Source organism: Oryctolagus cuniculus, chromosome 4 (assembly GCF_051225735.1).
Source record: "Oryctolagus cuniculus isolate XC-2025 breed Fujian yellow rabbit chromosome 4, ASM5122573v1, whole genome shotgun sequence".
Lineage (NCBI taxonomy): Eukaryota > Metazoa > Chordata > Mammalia > Lagomorpha > Leporidae > Oryctolagus > Oryctolagus cuniculus.
The window spans coordinates 80840321-80852834 of record NC_142870.1 but is presented as its reverse complement, the minus strand read 5'-3'; the positions used below and the strand labels follow the sequence as shown (position 1 = coordinate 80852834).

Here is a 12514-nt window from a genome sequence, read left to right as displayed (position 1 = left end):
AACTGGAACCTGGTGGCCGCAAGCAGGCCCACATTTGTTTTGCCAAGTGCTTTTCTTGGCCAATTTTTCTTTGGGGAAAATAGAAGGTAGACAAAGTTTGTTCTTGGCATTCATTAAAACTTTTTTTTAAAATTATTTATTTACTGGAGAGGCAGAGAGACAGAGAAATCTCCCATCTGCTAGTTCACTCCCCAAGTGCCAGCAACAGCCAGGGAGGGGCTGGGCCTGGACAGGCCAAAACCAGGAGCCGGAAGTTCAGTCCGTGTCCCCCACATGGGCGGCAGGAAGCCAGCTCCTTGAGCCATTGCCCGTTGCCTCCCAGGGTGCGATTCAGCAAGGAGCTGGAATCAGCACAGTGGGCCCTGAAACAGCAGATGTGGGGGCCCCTGCTGCACCAGAGGCCTGCTCCGTCCTCAGCAACCTTGAAGCCATTCTGAATCTTCGGCCTTTCTAGCCTTAAAGACCGCCACTGAGAACATGATATGTGGAGCCAACCAGGCGTGGATTTTTTTTTTTTTTTTAAAGATTTATTTATTTGAGAGGCAGAGTTACATACAGAGAGAAGGAGAGACAGAGAGAGTGGTCTTCCATCTGATGGTTCACTCCCCAGATGGCTGCAATGGCCAGAGCTGGGCCGATCCAAAGCCAGGAGCCAGGAGCTTCTTCTGGGACTCCCACGCAGGTGCAGGGACCCAAGGACTTGGGCCATCTTCTACTGCTTTCTCAGGTCACGACAGAGAGCCAGATCGGAAGTGGAGCAGCTGGGTCTTGAACCGGCACCCACATGGGATTTTGGCACTACATATTACTGCTATGCCATAGCGCCAGCCCCATTTTTTTTTAAAAGGGCCTGGATTTGAATTCTCATTCTGCCACCTACTGACTGGGGCAAGTCATTTAAACTTTTGTGTTTTTCTTCCCAGAAGTGTGCCTCCTTTTAAGTGGGAATGATAATAACAATTGCAAAATGCCAACAGCCACTGTCTGAGGATAGTGCAGGGACCCGGTGAGACAGGAGCCCGGCAGCACAATGGTAGCACAGGCACGTGCTCAGTGAAGGGCAGTTGCTCGCAGGCTCGCGGAGTCCTCACAGCACATCTGAAGACTGCCTGAACCAGCGAATGGAAGATCAGTCTCTCTCTAGCCCTCTCCATCCCCTTCTGCGATTCTGCCTTTCAAATAAAAATAAATAAATCTTAAAAAAAAAGTGGGGGTGTCGGCGCTGTGGCGCAGCAGGTTAAAGCCCTGGCCTGAAGTGCTGGCATCCCATATGGGCGCCTGTTCGAGACCCGGCTGCTCCTCTTCTGATCCAGCTCCCTGCTGTGGCCTGGGATAGCAGTGAAGGATGGCCCAAGTCCTGGAGCCCCTGCACCCACGTGGGAGACCTGGAAGAAGCTCCTGGCTCCTGGATTCGGATCGGGGCAGCTCCAGCTGTTGTGGCCATCTGGGGAGTGAACCATCAGATGGAAGACCTCTCTTTCTGGCTCTACCTCTCTCTGTAACTCTGTCTTTTAAATAAATAAAATAAATCTTTTTTTAAAAAGTGGGAAGAATAGAGTAAAGCAGGATTGGGCTTGTTAAGTGTAACCCCTAGGCCGGTGCCGCGGCTCACTAGGCTAATCCTCAACCTAGCGGCGCCGGCACACCGGGTTCTAGTCCCGGTCGGGGCGCCGGATTCTGTCCTGGTTGCCCCTCTTCCAGGCCAGCCCTCTGCTGTGGCCAGGGAGTGCAGTGGAGGATGGCCCAGGTGCTTGGGCCCTGCACCCCATGGGAGACCAGGAAAAGCACCTGGCTCCTGGCTCCTGCCATCGGATCAGTGCGGTGCGCCGGCTGCAGCGCGCTGGCCGCGGCGGCCATTGGAGGGTGAACCAACGGCAAAGGAAGACCTTTCTCTCTGTCTCTCTCTCTCACTGTCCACTCTGCCTGTCAAAAAAAAAAAAAAAAGTGTAACCCCTGAACTTCTTGGTGTGGGAGACATTTACAGTAACACAGCTCCCGGAACAGGAGGTCTCAGCCACCAAGTTCAGCCACTGAACTCTGGGTATGCGGGTGCCCATGTCCCAACACAGGATCAGTAGCAGTTTGATGGCACCAAAGGGGCGACAGCACAGCCACGATTCAGCCCCAGGTGCAGCTCAGACGCGGCCTCCTCACAGTCTCTCCTGGCCCTCAGCTCCAACCATGCTCTCAGGCAGCCCTCTGCAAACCAGGCCTTTCTTCCCGGTACTCAGGCTGCCATGCTGAGGTTCCCGGTCATCTGTCGGTCCCCCAGCAGAACTTCCGTTCCCCCCACCCCAGTCCCATCAACCTGCCCCACGGCTGGCACACAGCCAGTTTAACCCAACATTCATCTACTTTAATCCCTGCAACCACCTTGTGAAGTGGGAGGAAGCAGGTGCCCACACGTGAGCACCCAGAGGCCCAGGAAGCCGAGTGGTCTGCTCCAAATCACAGGCTGGACCTGAGCCCAGATTCTTCACTCCAAGAGCATCTTTGGGGCCGACTTTGTGGTGTGCCGGGGTAAGCTGCCGCCTGTGACACTGGCATCCCATATGAGCACCGGTTGCTCTACTTCCAATCCAGCTCCCTGCTATGGCCTGGGAAAAGCAGCAGAGGATGGCCCAAGTGCTTGGACCCCTGTCATCCACGTGGGAGATCCAGAAGAAGCTCCTGTTTTTTTTTTGAAAGAACATCTGCATTGCACTGTGGCAGCCCAAAAACCAACAGCTGCCCTTAGAATGATAGCCAGCAAAGGTTCTGGAGTCACTGAACTGTCCTGGTAGGCAAGCGACAGTGCCTTTCATTAGGAATCAAGCATAAGACATTGCTACTTGTAAATGAAGACCAGCAGAATATGCCACTGAATTAGAAAGCTCCCAGCAAACATGTTAGGCTGTAAAAGACAGGCTGGCCCCATGGCTCAACAGGCTAATCCTCTGCCTGCGGCGCCGGCACACCAGGTTCTAGTCCTGGTCGGGGCACCAGATTCTGTCCCGGTTGCCCCTCTTCCAGGCCAGCTCTCTGCTGTGGCCAGGGAGTGCAGTGGAGGATGGCCCAAGTGCTTGGGCCCTGCACCCCATGGGAGACCAGGAGAAGCACCTGGCTCCTGCCATTGGATCAGCGCGGTGCGCCGGCCGTGGCGGCCATTGGAGGGTGAACCAACGGCAAAGGAAGACCTTTCTCTCTGTCTCTCTCTCACTGTCCACTCTGCCTGTCAAAAAAAAAAAAAAAAAAAAAAAAAAAAAAAAAAGACTGGAAGTCTGTTTGTGTAAGTCCACAGCCAGGGCTGATGTGTGGCTCAGAGGCGTGGGCATCCTGGCTAGTCCATTTCCAGTCCAGCTCTCCGCACCTGCATGGGAGACCCAGGCTCCTGGATTCACTGTGGCCCAGCCCTGACTCATGCAGCCATCTGGGGAGTCCACCAGCAGACAGAAGATCTCTCTCTCTCTCCCTCTGTCACTCTGCCTTTAAAATAAATAAATGATAGGCCGGCGCCGTGGCTCACTAGGCTAATCCTCCGCCTTGCGGCGCCGGCACACCAGGTTCTAGTCCCGGTCGGGGCGCCGGATTCTGTCCCGGTTGCTCCTCTTCCAGGCCAGCTCTCTGCTGTGGCCCGGGAGTGCAGTGGAGGATGGCCCAAGTGCTTGGGCCCTGCACCCCATGGGAGACCAGGAAAAGCACCTGGCTCCTGGCTCCTGCCATTGGATCAGCGCGGTGCGCCGGCCGCAGCGCTGGCCGTGGCGGCCATTGGAGGGTGAACCAACGGCAAAGGAAGACCTTTCTCTCTGTCTCTCTCTCTCACTGTCCACTCTGCCTGTCAAAACAAACAAACAAACAAAACAAAAACAAAAACAAATAAATGAACATTTAAAAAAGGTATTTATTCATTTGGCTCTTGGCTTTGGATTGGCCCAGCTCCAGCTATTATGGCTGTTTTGGGAATAAACCAGTGATGGGAGATACCACTGTACCCCTCTGTCTCTCTCTGTAACTCTGCCTTTTAAATACATAAATAAATCTTAAAAAAAGAAGTCCACAGCAACAAACTACCAAGCATGCAGGGTTAAGTTTTATAAAAGGATTACAAAGGCCACCAGTTCTGGTTTTGTCTCCTTTTGTTTTGTTTCAACTGACTTTTTAAAAATATTTGTTTATTTTTAAAGATAGAGTTATGGGGAGAGAGGGAGGGTGAGGGAGAGGGAGAGAAGGAGGGTGAGAGAAAGGGGGAGGGGGAGGGAGAGGAGGAAGGAGAGAGGGAGGGAGGGAGAGGGAGAGAGACAATGAGATCTTCCATTTGCTGCTTCACTCCCCAAATGGCCACAATAGCCAGGGTTGGGTCAGGCCAAAGCCAGGAGCCTGAAACTCCATCTGGATCTTGCATGTGGGTGCAGGGGCCCAAGCACTTGGGCCATCCTCCACTGCTTTCCCAGGCACATTAGCAAGGAGCTGGACCAGAAGTGGAGCAGCTGGGGCTGAACTGGCACCCACATGAGATGCCATCATGACAAACAGCGGCTTAGCCCACTAAGTCACGGTGCCAGCCCCCTCCTTTTTCGTCTTTAATTTATGACAAGCTACTTCTTCAAGGACCTTCTCACACACACCTGGATGTGCCAGCCCACGAGAGCAAGAGACTAAAATGACAGTTGAAAGTGTGAATGCACACACTCCTTCCCTAATCTGGGTCTCTGTCCAGGCCTGTTGTCTGTTCAGGGTGATGGCCCCATGAGCACTACCTGATAACAATTCTGCACTCTTTCTATTACTGCTGACAAGATTCCATCTCTGCAGCCTCTGTGGGATTTCCCCAAACCGCAGGGCAGGCTTTCTGCTGTTAGTCTGGGGTAGCAGCAGGGGAGTGTGACGTTACTGTTCTATTTGATCTAATCTAGGGTTCGAGTACATGGTTGCCTGTGTCCCTAGAAAATCTACAGGGAGGGGCCAGTGCTGCGGCACAGTAGGTTAATCCTCCAACTGCAGCACCGGCATCCCATATGGGTGCCAGTTCTAGTCCCGGCTGCTCCTCTTCCAGTCCAGCTCTCTGCTATGGCCCGGGAGTGCAGTGGAGGATGGCCCAAGTCCTTGGGCCCTGCACCCACATGGGAGACCTGGAAGAAGCTCCTGGATCCTGGCTTTGGACTGGCGCAGCTCTGGCCCTTTCTGCCACCTGGGCAGTGAACTAACAGATGGAAGACCTTTCTCTCTGTCTCTCCCTCTCACTGTCTGTAACTCTGTCTTTCAAATAAATAAATAAAATCTTTAAAGAAAAAAAAAGAGAAAATCTGCAGGGACTGGGATGTTCACTGTGGTAGAGTTTCTTGGGTGGAGACTGGGCTGCTGGGGCGGCGGATCGATGCACAAGCCCCTGCCTCTTATTTCAGCTCTCCCCCTGTCCATCAGCCTGCTCTCAGTAAGCTCTCCCTGGGCCCCTGCTCAGCCCAGGAGTCCGCAATAGAAAGACAATGAGAACTGGAGTGCGAGATTCAGGTTTCAGCTTCTCTGCCTCCTGGTTTTAAAGATCTTCCCCATCCTTGGTTTGCTAATCTGTGAAATGGGGTTACCATATAAGATGCGGGGCATGTTACAGGCCATGGTTTGTAAACAATAATGAGCTAAAATGCCACGGTTTTTCTTCATTGAAGGGGGCATTTCGGAGAGGACGGCGGCACTCACAGCTCCAGGATCAGGATGTAGGAGGTGGGGGACTCGTAGGTGTCGTGGAGAGTGATGTACTGGGGGTGCTGCAGGTGTTGCAACAGGGCCGCCTCGTGCGCTGCCTGCTCCTTCTTCTTCAGCTTCTTGCTCACGAACTTCACAGCAACGTCTCTGCGCGTGGCCTTGTGGACGCACTTCTTCACGATGGAGAAACGGCCTCTGGAACACAGGGGGAGAGAGCGCCTCACAGCTCGGCCGGCAGCCAGCATCGGCATGGCGGTGCCCAGGGGCTGCAAGGGGCTGGGGGCCAGCTGCTCACACAGGAACCTTTGGTTGAGGATCTCACTTTTCTACATTTTTAATCATGGGGTCAACGTTAGTATTCAGAAAACTTATTTTTCCTGCCTAAACATTTTAGCAGTTTTGATATGCAAAAGCTAAATGATATCATTTTTAAGCCAACATATTTCTCTGTTATTTAAAACATGAACCCACAGGTTTGATTTCTTTTTTTTTATGCAGATATAAGATGTAACAACAGCAGCAACATTAAAGGAGGAGGAATTCCACTCGATTTTAAAAACATTTTTAAAGAGATCTTTTTCCATTGTACTTTAGGTTTATCACCTGTTTATTAGGGAAGATTCCTGCTGTGCACAGCAGTAAAGGAAATCTCCCCTGGGCACCCTGTGTCACCAATCTGCGACATTCGATCAGTCTTATCTCAACCATTCCTCTTCTACTCCAAGTTCTACCCACCCGCTCCCCCCCACCCCCCCGCCCCGGGAGTATTTTAAGTGCACTGTGTCATTCCACCCATAAATACTTACCTCCATTGACCAGGGCATTTAGCAAGACACAAACACCTGCCTTTACCTCCCCACCACCTTAAATAGACAGAATGGCTCCGGGTGCGGCTGCAGCCCTGGGCGGACAGGAAGAGAGGTAGATGGAAGGGGCACTGCTTAGCACAGAAGCAGAGATGGAAGGCCACGGAGGTGACGAGGCGGTGCCGCCCGAGCCATGTCCAGGAGGTGCCACAGCCTCAAGCGGGCGTGAACAGTGTGAGGGACAGCCCCTTCCTCAACAGACAGCGACACGCCAGGCCCCTGGCCGCCCCTAGAATCAGCCCAGTGACTCCCTGATGCAGCTCTGTGCTCTCTGAGCAGGCTCGGAGCACTCCTGCTTTTCCATTACATACTCACCTGAGAGAAAGGGAGCGCCCGTCAGTGAGACCAACACTGGACAAATATTAACGGAGCGCCTGCTGTCTCCTGGACTTCATATTTGGCACAGTGAACAAGCAGTTGTTCAAACCGACAGTTCTGTACACACTGACATTCTGGTTTTTTAACAGTGCTACCTTGTCAGTTTGATAACTGCACATCACTCTGACAAAAACATCTGAATGCGGAGTGCAGGTTCTCCAGAATCTAGCGGTCATGTCAAGGTACTGCTGGCTTAATCTTTTTTAAACTTTTTGTGTTTATGGAAGTTATATATCTCCATGATTTAAAAAGTCAATCATCTTTGTAGGTTATTTATTTAAAACATTGACATATTAGTCCCTTGCCTTTAAAAAATATTTATTTGAAAGGCAGAGCAATATGAGAAGAGAGACAGGGAGAAGAGAGAGAGGGGGGGAGGGGGAGGGAATCTTCCATCTGCTGGTTCACTCCCCAAATGCCTGTAACAGCTAGACCTGGGCCAGGCCAAAGCCAGGAGCCTGGTACTAGGTCTGGGTCACACATGGCCGGCAGGGACTCAAGCACTTGAACTTTCATCTGCTGCCTCCCAGGACACATTCATAGGAAGCTGGAGTATCAGTGGGGGAGCCGGGACAGGAACCAGGCACTCGGATATGGGATGTGGGTGCCCCAAGTGACGGCTGAAGCCACTGTGCCACAACACCCACCCCTATAGGTTTGTTGTAAGAAACAATAGTAATTCTACCCTCCCACCTGTGCCCTTTCACCTCCCATAGGAGCAGTTAATTTAGTTTAACATATTTTAGCTGATTGCTTATGCATTTACTTCTTTGATTCTAAATAGTACTGGTCTTCAAAAAGATCATGAAAAAAATGCATATTAAGAAAATATTGGAGGCCGGCGCCGTGGCTCACTAGGCTAATCCTCCGCCTTGTGTAGCCGGCACACCGGGTTCTAGTCCCGGTTGGGGCACCGGATTCTGTCCCGGTTGCCCCTCTTCCAGGCCAGCTCTCTGCTGTGGCCTGGGAGTGCAGTGGAGGATGGCCCAAGTCCTTGGGCCCTGCACCCATGGGAGACCAGGAGAAGCACCTGGCTCCTGCCATCGGATCAGCGTGGTGCGCTAGCCGCAGCGCACCAGCTGCGGCAGCCATTGGAGGGTGAACCAATGGCAAAGGAAGACCTTTTCTCTGTCTCTCTCTCACTGTCCACTCTGCCTGTCAAAAAAAAAAAAAAAAGATATTGGTGCATGGATTTCAAAATTTTATTGTACCAAAATGGGGAGAGTATTACGGCACAGTGGATGCAGTCCCAGCTTGGGATGCCTGCATCGCACATTGCAGTGTCTCCTTCAAGTCTTCACTGCTCCGTGCTTCCGATCCAGCTTCCTGCTAATGCACCTGGGAGGCAGCGGAAGATGCTTCAAGTACTTGGGTTTCCACCACACCCACGGAAGACCCGGATGGAGCTCCCGGCTCCTGGCTTTGGAATGTCCTACCCCTGGCTGTTGCAGGCATTTGGGGAGTGAACCAGTGAATGGAAGTGCTCTCTCTCTCTTGCTCACTCGCTCTCTTTACTCCTCTCTCTTACACTCTGCCTTTCAAATAGACAAAACTACTTTTTAACCTACTTGGTTCAGTACAGACTGAAGGTCTGTCTCCCCTCCTGTGGGAGGTAGCTCCGTGCAGCTTCCCCAGTTTTGCTGTGCTACTTAGGCCTGCCCTCACCCTCGAGGGGAAGCTGAGCAGTGGTTAAATCAGAGCTGAGGTCTCCGAGCCTTGCTAGGGTGTCTTCTACACCCGCACAACTCGGAAGCAGCCCAGGATTTGTATTTTTTGATAGACCGAACCAAGGGACCCTTTCTCTTACTTTCTCCTCCTGGAGTTTCCCCTATGTTCTTTGGTTCCCAAGGTCCCTTTTGTGGTTGTCTGGCCAGAAAGATGGGGTCCCTCAGAGCCTCTGCTTCCTGCAGTGCCCAGCAGTTCCACGGGACTGCCCCGCGGTGAGGCAGGGAGAAGCAGCGAGGAGTCTTTGGCCCTGCCCAGCTTGTAGGCAGCCCCTTCGCATGAGACCTACGGGGTTTTCTTGGAGTTTCTGCTCGCCGTGTACCTGCACAGTTCTCTGGATGGCCTGCCCTTGAATCAACCCTGATTTGAGGGGAAACAGGAGGAAGGGAGGGAGAGAGGGGAAAAAGGGAAGAAGCAAGACAGAAAAGCCCGGGCCACTGCCCTGTCGCTCCTCAAACTCTGATTTCAGGCCGGTGCCGCGGCTCACTAGGCTAATCCTCCACCTTGCGGCGCCGGCACACTGCCATTGGAGGGTGAACCAACGGCAAAGGAAGACCTTTCTCTCTGTCTCTCTCTCTCACTGTCCACTCTGCCTGTCAAAAAATAAAAACAAAACAAAAACTCTGGTTTCCCTCTCCAGTCTCCCTATTACACGCTTTTCGGAATGCTCAGGTTACTGCTTCTGCACTTTGTCCAGGGATCCCAACTGTAATCAGTGGGAGGTATAAAATACCTAGAGAATTGTCATTGCCACCACCACCACCACCACCACCACACCACCACCACCACCGCCACACCACCACCACCGCCACACCACCACCGCCACCATCACTACAGGATTTCTCTGACCTCCTTTTTCTTTTTGGCCGCACAAAGAAGACAGGACAGTAGACAAAGTTTGTTTCTGATGAGATATACTTTAGGAAAGGCAACGAAACGGTGACCTCCACCCAAAAATCAGACACCAGGAACACTTCGGCTCCCTCTGCAGCCTCTGTCACACCGCCCCACGGGAGCTCAGTCAGCGCGGGATGAGAGGCCAGGCCCCCAGAGCCCGGGGTGCGGCCCCCTGAGCACCTGGAGCCCACTGCCGGCGCGCGGACGAGCATCTTCTCTTCCTGGCCCATCAGCTATTTTGGGGCTTGGGTAACAGATTTTTTTTTTTTCTGCTAAGAGTCTTCCTTTTTATTCTTTTTATTTTTGAGGGCATAGTAAGTGTTCCCCGATCAAAATACTGAGAGGCGACAGAGGAGGGGGGGGGGAGGGCAGGGGAGGGGCAGAGGGAGATGGGCAGGTGTGTGTTGGGGGAAGGGGAGGCACGTGGGATGGAGATGCCCGTGACACAATGTCCCTGACACATGGACACACGGAGACCTGTACACAGCAATTAGTAAGTGTCTTTCCAAGAGCACACGAACGTTTTACGACAATTTACACCATTTGCAAGGTGACTCCCCGCAACAAACAAGGAATCAATATCATACAAAGTTTCCTACCCATATTCAGTTCCGTTAGAAATCAATGACAAATAGAATTTCTAAAAATCTCATACATATGAAAACAGGTTTGCATTATAATTGTGTCAAAGAAAAAAAAGGCAGAGTTTAAGACACAGTACATAGCACTGAAAAATACTGAAAATACCACACATCAAAACGCGGGAAACGTAGCTGAAACTGTACTTTGAAGAACATTTTGAATCTTAAATTCTTATATTAGGAAAGAAGAAAGGCCGAGAGTCGATTAGGGAAGAAGGAAAAGGATGGTAGAAACAGACACACACATGCTAGAGTTCTCTCTCCCATAGAGAGGATGCACTTATGAAAGACAGACAGAAACAACAAGACAAGCCATTGTCGCCACGCCGTCGGGCACTCACGCGAGAGGAGGAGAAAGCTGCGCCTTACCTGCCGATTTCATTCAGCTCGGTATACGCAGCATCAAAATTTTCCTTCCAAGAAATGGTGGCACCGTCAGCAGCCGCATCTTGGGGAGAGAGAACCCACTTGTGACATTGAGGATGTCGCACACGGATGCGACAGGGCTAACAGGAGAGCGGACATAACCCCCTGAGCAGTTCCCATGAGCAAATATGCAAACTCCGTGGGAAAATGCCACCGGGCTCTGGGCGGTTACTTTAAAAAGATCACCCGAGAGGAAACCGACATGACAGCCAGACTCCCTCTGTCATCTGCTTACCCGGGGCAGAAATCTGAAATGTGGCTTGGGGATGTTTTAAAAATAGTAACTTGATAGGGAAAATGAAAAGGCTGGGAGAGAAGCTGCTGAGGCCTGGAAAAGCCAGGGAGAATCAGGGCTGTCGGGAGAGCAGCGGGAGATTACTACACACATCGGGAAAGCAGGCAAGGAAGGGCTGCTCTGCAACCCGGCCTTCCTTCCCACCCGCTGAGAGCACCCAGCCCGCAGCACAGGCCTGAGCCCATCTGGGAGCTTCACCTCGCATGGTTGTTAACTCCCGGGCAGTGCCTCACATCACACACACACACACACACCCCAGCCTCACATCACACACACACAACCCCAGCCTCACATTACACACACACACACACACACACCCCAGCCTCACATCACACGCACACACCCCAGCCTCACATCACACACACACACACACCCCAGCCTCACATCACACACACACACATACATCCCAGCCTCACATCACATACACACACTCCATCCTCATATCACACACACACACCCCAGCCTCACATCACACACACACACACACCCCAGCCTCACATCACACACACACACATACATCCCAGCCTCACATCACATACACACACTCCATCCTCATATCACACACACACACCCCAGCCTCACATCACACACACACACCCCAGCCTCACATCACACACACACACACATCCCAGCCTCACATCACACACACACACACACCCCAGCCTCACGTCTCTCACACACACACACACACGCCCCAGCCTCACATCACACACACACACAAACACACACACACACCAGCACACACTTGTGCTGTCAGCTGGGGACTCAGACTCGCAGTGGTCATCCCAGGGCCGGTCTGGGTTTGTGGCTGGGATCCTGTGAGCCCCCAGCCTGTCACGCCAGGCTTCCTCAGGGCAGGGCGCGCCCTGGCTGATGCTGTCCATGGCTTTTCCATGGTGAATTCTGAGCAGGCAGTGACCCAAGGCCAAGGTTTCCCAGTTAATCACAGGCCCCTGGGAACACAAGGTCACTGGGAAAAGCTGGTGGTAGGGGCGGAGGAGGCGGGGGCTGGGGCGCATTTCCTGATTCAGCTGGATGGGCGTAGCCTGAACCAGGGGCTCTGCTTGGACCCAAAGGCCTGTGCACAGGCCCCGCCCCTACACTCAGGCCACGCCCTGGCACAGCCTGGAAGTGTCAGTATTTGGAGAGTTCTGTGGCGTAATGGGTAAAACCACTGTCTGCAGCGCCAGCATCTCATATGGGCGCCTGTTCGAGTCCCGGCTGCTCCGCTTCCAATCCAGCTCCTGCTAATGTGCCTGGAAAAGCAGCAGCCCCGCACCCAAACCTGGAGGAAGCTCCAGGCTCCTGGCTTTGGAATGACTCAGCTCCACTGCTGGGGCCATTTGGGGAGTGAACCAAATGAGAAAAGGAATTCTGGGAGAAGAGGAAACTATCAAATGTGCACTGTGGAGTGAAATCCTTCAACTTGTTGGCTCTCCTCTCGCCCTTTAGCTGGGGAGAGGAGCTGTCCCTGTGCTGTGAGGTGCCTTTGTGCCTGGCAGGGGGACCAGGGGGAAGTGATGCAGTGTAACTAGGTAGCTAGTTTAGGTCTGCGGAGCTGGAGGTCTCTTTCTATCCTCCCACTTGTCAGTCATAACGCCCCCTTT

At 52.6% G+C, this 12514-nt stretch overlaps 1 protein-coding gene across 19 annotated transcripts in view; it reads right to left on the bottom strand.

The window, feature by feature from the left end:
* KALRN (kalirin RhoGEF kinase) overlaps positions 1 to 12514 on the bottom strand; it is a 777940-nt gene that overhangs the window by 8372 nt on the left and 757054 nt on the right. For all 19 annotated transcript variants that reach the window (XM_089331826.1, XM_089331827.1, XM_089331831.1 and 16 more), the window contains 2 exons: positions 10556 to 10634; positions 5674 to 5874 (listed from right to left, as the gene is read on the bottom strand). In XM_089331826.1, the coding sequence (XP_089187952.1) occupies positions 5674 to 5874; positions 10556 to 10634 (280 nt within the window). The remainder of the gene's footprint in view (positions 1 to 5673; positions 5875 to 10555; positions 10635 to 12514) is intronic.